Source organism: Corvus kubaryi, unplaced genomic scaffold (assembly GCF_017639235.1).
Source record: "Corvus kubaryi isolate FWS band 111438036 unplaced genomic scaffold, C.kubaryi_AGA036_p1.0 37397, whole genome shotgun sequence".
In the NCBI taxonomy this organism is placed as follows: Eukaryota; Metazoa; Chordata; class Aves; order Passeriformes; family Corvidae; genus Corvus; species Corvus kubaryi.
This window is the reverse complement of record NW_024581136.1, coordinates 21,250,922-21,260,597: the sequence shown is the minus strand read 5'-3', so window position 1 is coordinate 21,260,597 and position 9,676 is coordinate 21,250,922. Positions and strand designations below refer to the sequence as shown.

Sequence of the window (9,676 nt, the reverse complement as noted above, 5' to 3'; positions counted from 1 at the left end):
CTCGGGCTCGGGCTCCTCCTCGGGCCGGGGCTCCGGCTCCGGTTCGGGCTCTTTTTCGGGCTCGGGCTCCTCCTCGGGCCGGGGCTCCGGCTGCGGCTCCGTCTCGGGCTTGGGCTCGGGCTCGGCTGCTCTCCCAACAGGCACTGGTGTCCCGCCTTTGGGAGATGTGGGTTGCCGGGAAAGCTCGTACACAACGGATCCAGTTTGCTGTGAACCTGGAGAGCAGAGGGAGGGCTTCTGTGCAGCGGGGAGGGTTGGCAGTGCCCACCGCGGGGCTGCCCAATACCTCTGCTATAACTGCGGGAGTGGGAATTCCTGGCATTAGCACTCCATCCTGACAGTCTGTCTCGGGGTATTTTCTAACAAGGACAGTCCAAAGTGCTTATCTATTTCAGAGCACAGGATTATGACAAAAGATAGATTTTTTTTCAGTTATGTATATATATATATATACACATCTGTGTAAAGAGCAACTTTTTGGGATAACATTTGGCTCCACACACTGGAACTATTTGAGATGCCACAGAAGCCTCAGTGCCCTGCCATCCTCTGTGAAAACATGCCCATATTGTAAATCTGGTTCACCTGTTAAAACTCCTCCTCTACAGCTAGACCCAAAGGCTGCTCAGTCATCCACAGCCTGGGCTAGGAACTGGTGGAGTATCCACCTGATCAGGCAAAATATGGGTGACCCTCATTCTGGCAGTTCCTACTTCCCAAGGGCTTGGCTTTGCCAACTTGTCCTCTCAGGTCAGGTTCTGTGCATCTCAGCTGGAAACTTCACATATGCATACTGAAAATCATGACAAACAGCCTCTCTGTGCAAAGGGGATGTGCCCGCTCTTGTGCTCATCTGTGAAGGATGATTTAATATGGCTGTATCTGTATCTAATTTAATGAGCTTGCATATCTGACAATGAACAAACATGTTGCTGTATAAAATCCTCCTGCTCAGTTAGAAACCAGCAATTCCACTGAATGCATTGTTGAGATAAATGGACAAATAGATCCATAAGGAAATACCAACTCACCTTCAGTGGCACTCAGCTCAAAAGACTGGTCAGCCAACTCTCCGGCCAGGTGTCTCTTCTGCTGCCTGGAAAATAGAGGTGTTCCTGATAGACATCTCATATATAGTGTTTGGAAAGCTGCAAGTGGTGGATATCCCTGCCTTAGGAACACAACTTTCTGAATCCGTTTTTCTCCCTGCTCACAATTTCAAGTAACAGGCAGCAGAGTGTCACCAAAATACTCATATCTCAGCAGAAAGGAATTGTGCCCACACAGATTCCAGTGAACAGACTGCCATTGCAGTGGCATCAGCTCGACTGGCAGGAGAGCTGAATACTGTAATGGGGTTTGGATTAGGATTTTATGTGAAAGAGAAGGACAGATGCCCACAAGATCAAGAAAACAGCTCATCTTCAAGAATATTTTGATTATTCTTGTGTAGCTTCCTATAAATGACACTGGGACAGTGGTTTGGTGTGCTCTGTACATAGTAGGAGGCACTTGCACCCTCAGACTGCAAAGGATTTTCAAGGAGACCAACAGTTTACTTCCAGGTGTACTGGTTTACTTTTCCTTTTCCCTGTGGCTTAGACTTTCCCCCGAGGCTTAGACTCTTGCATAAGCTTTGGGTCTCCTGCTAAATAGCCTGAGAACTTGCAGAGTTCTTGTGTGTCACTCTGGAAACTAATCCAAACACGTCACAGTTTATGGAGCAAAACAGGAATACAAATTCCAGATTTGTTTCAGTGCCAGAGGTTAAAGCTACACCCAAATACTGTCCCTTCCCACAGCTGTGGGTGTTTTTGGCTCTACCTGTCTCTACATAGTTTGTCTGTCAGCACTGGAATTAACATTTCACTCAGCATGTGCCTCGCCACCTCCTTGTGCGGCCTGTCAATAGAGGAGTCAGAAGGGACCAGAGAGAATCTGAACTTCTGGTGCCTGAAGCAAAGTTTTTTTCTTCTTTCATCCCTCTCCTGCAGTTTCTTAATACTCCTTTTCCCCTCAGAGCTCCCTGTTCATTACACAGACCTGATCCCCAGTTCTTCCAGTACCTCTGGTTCTTTTGCTCCTGTGACAGCAGCTGGTTGGCTTCAGAGCCGAGGGATTCGTGGGTGCTGACAGCTCTGGGAAGGCTGCTGGCATCCTCCAGCCTCTTCTCCTTCATGAAGAACTCATAGAGGTCTCGGCTGTGCTCACAGCAGAATCTCTAGAAGGTGAGAGAGCAGAGCCGTGAGTGTGGCCGTTCCACAGCAAACCCCTGTTCATCCTTCCCGCCAGCTTACGTCTTCCTTGTCCTCGGAGAAGGGGACATCCTCAGAGAAGGGGAACGGCCTCAGCAGGTTGCAACAGTACTCACATGTTGGCTCAGCATCCTCCTCTGCCTGCAGCGATGGTGGGGAGAGCAGGGAGAAAGGACGTGGGGTACCAGCCCCCAAATCTCCGGGTTAGCATGGAGAAAGAGGGCTCTGCTCAAAATGCAACAAATGTGACAAAGCACCTAAGGGCACTCATGACAGATCCATGTCTGGGATATCTTGGAACAAGTTAACATTAAGTTCAGGAAACCACCAAAAAGAAAAGCAGATCTGTTGTAAATAAATCAATAAATGCCCCCAAAGAAAGGAAATGACTGTGGTATTCATGAGCCCTGCTCCTTCCCCGGAAATCTGAGAGCACAGAACACTGTAGCTGAGGATTTGAATGTGTTACAGAGAGAAAAAGCTCCTACTGTCAGCAGTTGTGGGACTTTCTGAGGAAGCACCAGCAGATTTGGTGACACAGAGCCGGTCACATCTGACCAGATGCAAACCAGGTTGGCCGCAGGGTGTGTTTTGAGGATGGGTACTGGATATCCTGAAGCAAAATTCCCTTGCTCCCCACCTCGTGCCTCGGATTACCTCTTTGGTGACTTTTCTCTGCTAAGGGTTACAGGGAACTCTGTGCCCTGCTTGTATTCTGTGACTGCACCTATTTATATACCTTTTGTATCTGATTTAGACAGAGGCCAAAAAAGTCTGCTGGGAAATTCTCAACAGAGGATGCAGCAGTGGGGAGAGGCTGCACAGCCGCTTGCTGCCCAGGTGTGCACAGCAAGCGCCGTTTCAACAGCCTTGCAGAAGAAAAACCTGTCATGAAGGGGCTCCTTTGCGGGCTCGGCAAAGGGCGTTGGTTCCATGTTGTCTACATGGAACCGTGTGAACGAAGCGGCGGGGAGCGCCCACCCCCGACTGACCTCGTGGTGTACGTTTGCCTGTGAGGACTCGGGTCTGTAGGCCAGGAGGGTGGGCAGGCCCGCGGGGGGCGGCTGCGGGCCGGCCGGGGGTGCCTCTGCCGGGTGCCCTGTGCCCTTCTCGAGGGGCCGGGACTGGTGGGGCCCGCCCGCCACATCGTCCGCCCCTGCGCTGGGCTCCGCGGCGCCGCCCGGGCCCTCCATGCCCGGTCCCTCCGTGCCCGGTCCCTCCGTGCCCGGTCCCTCCGTGCCCGGCCCGGTGCGGCGCCGTCTCCAGGGCGACGCTGTGGGCGCGGGGGACGCCGGGACCGAGCGCGGCGGCGGCTCCGCCCCTGGCCCGGCCCTGCCGCTCCATGCAGGACCCGCCCCGGGCCGCGGCCTCCCCGCGGTGCTGCGCTGCGGGGCGGCAGCTGCGGCTCCTCCGTTCCCCGTGCCCGCCTCGCCGGGGCTGCAGGTGCTGTGCCGGCCGCACCGCTCGGGACCCGCGGCCGGGAGAGGAGTCAGGGCGGCTCTCACGGGGCAGCCGGAGGCGCTCCGTGGTGCCCCGTGGTGCTGGCGGTGCCCCGAGCCGCCGCGCTCGGTCCTGGTCTCGCTGTCCTGGCGCTCCACGCCTGCCCAGCCCCGGAGCTGCTGCTTCTGTCAGGAGCTGGGAGCTGGACTCGGGGTGACACACGTTACCAAACCCGACGTGACTGCTTGTTCGGACACCACCTTTCTGCACCTGGAACACCTGCCCGTGGATTCCTTACACCTGTGTCACATGCTTGTCACACATCTGTTCCTAATCTCTCCCGCAGGACTGGGTGCTGTCGAACCTCTCCAAGGAGCTCGGAGAATAAAAGAGAGAAAACCGTCTTGTGCAAACCCAGCCAGGTTTGGATTCCCTTCGGCAGAGCAGGTGTGTGCTACTTTATCTGTGCTCTCTGGTCAGAATTTGCAGTGTCTTACTAGCACGTGGGTTCCACAACGGAGTAAGTCTTCGCTTACTTTTCAAACGGAAAGAGCATGTTGAGGTGCAGCCAGTGGTATCGGTGGCTCGCCTGGTGTCGGTGCCGAGGAATCCCCATAGCACTGCGAGATCACTTCCATGGCTTCCCGGGATCGCCACAGCCCTAGGGTCCGGCTGCAGCACGACGGGGCGGAGTGCCCGTCCCGACAGCAGAGGGCCGGCGAGGCACGGCCGCGGGCAGGGCCCCCTCGAGTTGTGCTGAGTTCGCTCTAAACTCATCAGTCCCGTGACACTTGCATTTTAATTTGCGTTTGAAGTGGAAGTAGTTTTTAGGGAGAAGTCTAGTGACAGAAAAGTCGCTTCCCAGGCGCAGCTTTTGCTCGCTGGGTATCACCTTCCACAGCAGATGCTCCTGGTGGGCTGGAGAGCAGCCAAGGGGCTGCCCCGGCATGCAGGTCTGCCTGCTGCGAGCTCTGTCCGACATGCTTCACCATCCCTTTCAAGGCTGGGGGCTTGAAAGGGGTCAGTTCTGTTCAGAGAACCAGGCAGGCCTCAGTAACCTCTTCTGAATGTTTTGAGGAACTGTCACACTTTTAACTGATGTCACCCTTGGGAAGTTGTATTAGCTGCCTTGGGAAGAAAACCTGAAACCCCAGGGAATGCTGAAATGAATGTCACCTGTTTACTCACTGACCTGAATTGGAAACACCTCACTTCTTGGCAGTGCCAAGAAGTGTATTCCTTATCCTAAACTCATTTGCAGTCAGAAAAGACACAAGGTGATGGGTTGGTTTTGTTTGGGTTCTTTTGAGGTGAGATTTAACAAGAGTTTGCCATTCCTTCAGAACTGAGTGGTGTGGACAGACCTAATGATAATGTGTGTTAACTTATCTAATGTGGGTTATAGGTAACACTGGAGTAATTAATTAATCCTGCTATATTCAAAGACACGCTTCGGAGTTTTGTTTTACGCAAAAATCCTCTTATGTCCCAACTGTCAGTAAGAAAATTATCTTACACTATAAGTTTTGCTGAATTACAGGAAAATTAATCAAATCTGTAAGACTTCTTGCTTAAATCCTGATAAAAGCACAGGTGGTAACACCTGTTGGAGCCATGGCTTGACGTTGTTTAAGCAGGAGGCAATTAGTTCACCAGGCTGATGCTGCCGGAGTTCTGCCAGCACAGTGTAAGTGAGACCAGATGTAGAATCTTTAATTGTTGGTATTCAGTGCCTAGAGAGTAATTCCCGGGGAGGCTTTTTCCATGGTCACTTCCAAGTTCTTGAGGCCAGACCTGAGCTTCCCTTCACTGAGGCCAAACTTGTTCTTGTGCACTTTTCTGGGGACTGCTGCCAGGTGCTGGTGATGGCTGCTTAGAGCTTGGACATAACTCCAGAGCTCTCCCAGGAGGAACACTGTCAGGACTGGTTTTCCTCCTTTTGTATTGTATTTATTCACACCAAGCCTCATCTGTCACTTTTCCTGTAATTTTCCACTACTGTGAGGCTTCCCCCTGCCAGTGTCACCTCGTGGCTCGCTGCCTCCTCCAAATGGCGCACGGACGAGATCTGGCACAGCCGTAGGCAGAGCTGGTATTTGCTGTCAGTGATTCAGGCAGAACGTTCCCATGGCAGAAGGGGGAGCTGCAGGCAGAGTCAGTTGTGGTGACAGCCCCGTGATTGGGTTGCACAAGTCAGGCTGTCACGATTGTCCCTGGGATTCACATCCCCACCCAGCTCCTCTGCTCGTGCCGCACAGTGGCTGTGTCCGGCAGCAGGGCTGGGAGGTGTCAGCGGCAAGGACCCCGCCAGAGAGCCAGCCCAGGCCAGGGGATCCCAGCTGGTCCAGCATGGCCAAGCACACAGCATAACTGCGGAGCAGCTGCCACGCACTCGTGTGTTAGCACAGCTCCTCACTGTAGGTTTTGCAAAATATTTATTGCAAAATAAAGAAATATGGCAACAAAACTTAAATAGCAAATGACACGACACTGTGTGGCCATAAAGCTCTTGCTGTATTATGAATCTTTTACAATAAACAATAGTAAAGTGTGTCCCAGGGCAGCTGCACATGGACAGCCCGTGTCACTGGCTCCAGCCATCTGTGATCTGTGACTTGTGCCTCCTGCTTGCACCTGTAACCGGCCCAATCCCCCTAAAGCTGACAGGAGCCAGCACCTTCCATGCTCTGTGAAATGTGCCATGCCATACCCCAGGCCCTTCTCTCCTTTTTCCTTTTAAAGCTGCCACAGCTGACCCAGTGCCCTTCCCTTCCATAAGGTAGCAGGCAATGGAGGGACATTGCTGAAGTACCTCCTGCTCCCCTTTGAGTCACAGCTTGTCCTATGAGAGGTTGCTTGGATTTCTTTCCTTTCTCACCTACTAGGAAAGGACAGGCAGCCAGGAAGGAGTACAGAGATATTGTGAGCAGCCAGGGATCAGGTTAGGAATGCTAAAACCCGAAAGAATTAAATCTGGCCGGGATGTCAAGGGCAACAAGCAAAGCCTCTGTAGGTACATCGGTGATAAAAGGAAGACTTGGGAGAATGTGGACCCTCTCTGGAAGGAAATGGGAAACCTGGTTACCTGGGACATGGAGAAGGCTGAGGTACTCAGCCATGTTTCTGACTCAGCCTTCATGGCAATTTCCTCCAGTCACACTGCCCAAGCTGCAGGAGGCAAAGGCAGAGAGTGGGAGAACAAAGAACCACCCACAGGAGGAGAGGATTGGGGTCAAGAAGGTCTAAGGGACCTGAAGGTGCACAGGTCCATGGGACCTGACGAGATGCACCCACGGGTTCATAGGGACTGTTGGAGGAAGTGGCTTGGCCACTATCCATCAGATTTGAGAAGCTGTGGCAGTCCAGAGACATTCCCACTGATGCCAAAAGGGGAAACAATCCCCTTTTTTTAGAAAGAGGAATAAGGAAGATCCAGAGAACTACAGGTGGTCAGGTCTCACTTCACCTGAAAAGAGCTTGGAGCAGATCCTCCTGGAAACTATGCTAAGGCACATGGAAAATACAGAGGTGTCTGGTGATAGCCAACGTGGCTTCACTGAGGGCAAATCATGAGAACTTACAGCCCCTGCCGGTGCCTAAAGGTGCTACAAGAGAGCTGGAGAGGGACTTCGGACAAGGGCCTGGAGTGACAGGACAAGGGGGAATGGCTTCCCACTGCCAGAGGATAGGGTTAGATGGGATACTGGGAAGAAATTGTTCCCTGTGAGGGTGGGGAGGCCCTGGCACAGGGTGCCCAGAGAAGCTGTGGCTGCCCCTGGATCCCTGGCAGTGCCCAAGGCCAGGCTGGATGGGACTTGGAGCAACGTGGGATAGTGGAAGGTGTCCCTGCCCATGGCAGGAGGATTGGAACAGATAATAGTCTCTTCCAACCCAAACCCTCCTGTGATACTAAAGCCTTTTATTAAAGCTCACCAGTGGCAGAGGGAGTCTGTACTGCTGCTGAAAGGGCTTTTAGGTGTGCTCCAAACAGGAGCCTCTTAAGCCACGTATCTAATGGAAGCACTCTTTACATAAAATATAATTAAATTATAAAAGGTAACTGCGTGTGTGTAATCTTCCTAAGGCACCCAAGAATTTTAAAAGACCTTGTCCCACTCATGTTACTTACAGCACACTCTTGTTCCTCTTCTGCCCAAAGTTACAACTGTTGGCTAGTCAGAAACCTTAGCATAGAAGATGACATAGTTGAACAGCATAAAAAACGGGAACCGAAACCAAACCCTGGTGAAGCACTAAATCCAGACAGCTCGAGTCTCGCCAGCGATGCGTCATGGGCAACACATAGAAATTGTCACGTTAATGCCGAGGTTTCCATTGTCAGCAAAAAGGTGTGCAGTAGCTGTATCAAAAACGAGGCAGTTGCTGTTGCGGATGGCCACGGACACGCCATCGTGGATGGAGCAGGGAGATGCCTCCCAGGTCAGCCGGTGGCAGCTGCCATGCAGCTCCAGTCTGTACTGAAAGTTCTCTGCCTGCTTACGGGTGCCAATGAGCAGCACGGTGGCAAAAAACTGCTGGTGACCTTCACACTTCTCCTGTTTCTTCAGCACCAGCATGAAGTGGTGACCAAAGCACGACTGCATCATCACCCAGTCCACTGCCCCTGGCAGGTTAATGTCTGTGGCAAGGAAAATGATGTCTTCTCCCTGAAGGGTGGTAATGCTTTTGTGGGCATGCATGAGGTGGGACATCACGGCTTCCAAGGATCCCTCCCAGTCACAGGAGGTACCAGGGCACGGGCAGGAGTAGGGACGGTACTCACAGATGGCTTCATGTTTTGGCTTTTCTGTGTGGTGGAGTGTCAGGGAGCAGCCTGTTGTGGCATACTGGAAAGAGACCAAACACAAGCCATCAGGAAAGGCACCAGCACTAGTATTCGCTGCTCCCACCTGTCAACTGGAAACACTGGTGAGCAACCAGAGCTCTCGTGCTCATTGCAAATTTTACATTACTTGGATGTAGCCCTGGATTCAAGCTGAGCTTTACTTAGTTTTTGTTTCCACTTAAAATGGGTTCTTCTTGTCTTTTGTGATTGTTTTTTCCTAATGCAAGCACTTAGATAAAATGGGTTGTATGGCTGAGTTGTAGTTAGATCTGCTGTTGCAGTTAGATCTGATCCGTCCAGATCAGCTGGAGAGGTCCTGGCTTGGATTTTCCTTTTCTTTAAAAAGAACAGAGGATTCTAGTTTCAACAGCTGGGGTGGTGGGTCGGTGTCCTCTGTAGGGGGATCGGGGGGGTGGTCTAGGGATATAGATGTGGGGGTGATGGGTGGGGATTTTCCGCAGGGGAACAGGAATGGGGGGATGGTCGGGGTGGCCCGCGCGTCCCCCTGCCCAGCCCCTCATCCTTACCTTGCACGGGAAGAGGACAGCCGAGGCCACCTTCTCCATGGCCAGGTTCCTGATGTTGGGGGTGAGGGAACCCCGGCAGGTGGGACAGAGGCTCAGCTGCTGCCGGCATTGCTTGCACACCAGGTGCCCGGCCTGGCACTGGAGGATGGGCGGCAGGACATAGTCGAAGCAGATGGGGCACTCGAAGAGCGAGGTCAGCTCCTGCTGCTGCTGCTGCTGCTGCTGCTGCTGCTGGGGGGGAGGAAGAGGAGGAGGAGGGGGAGGCGGCGGAGAAGCCCCGCCGGTCCCCGGTAGGACAGCGGCAGGGGACGGGGAGTGCTGCTGCTGCTTTCCGCAGGGCTTGCTAGGGCCGGGGCCGGCGGAGGACGGGCGGCTCATCGCGCCTCGCCACCGCCGCCACCATCGGGCCGCGCTGGGGAGGAGGAGGAGGAGGAGGAGAAGGAGGAGGAGGATGGATGGGGCGGTGCTGGGCGAGCGGCGGCTGCGCGCGGCCCCCGCCCCGCTCCCGGCGTGCCCCGCGCGGGGCCCCTCATCGGGAACTCCCGCCCGCCGCGGCGGTATCGTGCCCTGCCCGCGTTACCGCCTGCCCTAAGCGGGACTGTGCCCCT

At 53.6% G+C, this 9,676-nt stretch overlaps 2 protein-coding genes across 2 annotated transcripts in view; both read right to left on the bottom strand.

The window, feature by feature from the left end:
- ERICH6 (glutamate rich 6) overlaps positions 1-3,882 on the bottom strand; it is a 7,323-nt gene extending 3,441 nt beyond the window's left edge. The window contains exons 1-5 of the mRNA XM_042042405.1: positions 3,248-3,882; positions 2,298-2,396; positions 2,067-2,221; positions 1,032-1,096; positions 26-215 (exon numbers count right to left, since the gene is read on the bottom strand). Of these exons, the coding sequence (XP_041898339.1) occupies positions 26-215; positions 1,032-1,096; positions 2,067-2,221; positions 2,298-2,396; positions 3,248-3,448 (710 nt within the window). The 5' untranslated portion in view covers positions 3,449-3,882. The remainder of the gene's footprint in view (positions 1-25; positions 216-1,031; positions 1,097-2,066; positions 2,222-2,297; positions 2,397-3,247) is intronic.
- Positions 3,883-6,113: 2,231 nt separating this feature from the next.
- On the bottom strand, positions 6,114-9,516 carry SIAH2 (siah E3 ubiquitin protein ligase 2). Its single transcript, XM_042042299.1, has 2 exons — positions 9,069-9,516; positions 6,114-8,542 (listed from the first exon to the last, which is right to left on the bottom strand). Exons 1-2 carry the CDS (start codon positions 9,444-9,446, stop codon positions 7,985-7,987), a joined length of 936 nt encoding a protein of 311 aa, XP_041898233.1. The 5' UTR covers positions 9,447-9,516; the 3' UTR covers positions 6,114-7,984.
- Between the last annotated feature and the right edge of the window lie 160 nt (positions 9,517-9,676).

What these genes read in the sequence shown, in the direction of transcription:
- SIAH2 (XM_042042299.1), bottom strand. Translation starts at nt 9,446, where the DNA reads ATGAGCCGCCCGTCCTCCGCCGGCCCCGGCCCTAGCAAGCCCTGCGGA. An exon ending in CTGTCCTCTTCCCGTGCAAG is followed by an intron (nt 8,543 to 9,068) that starts GTAAGGATGAGG and finishes GTCTCTTTCCAG; the next exon opens with TATGCCACAACAGGCTGCTC.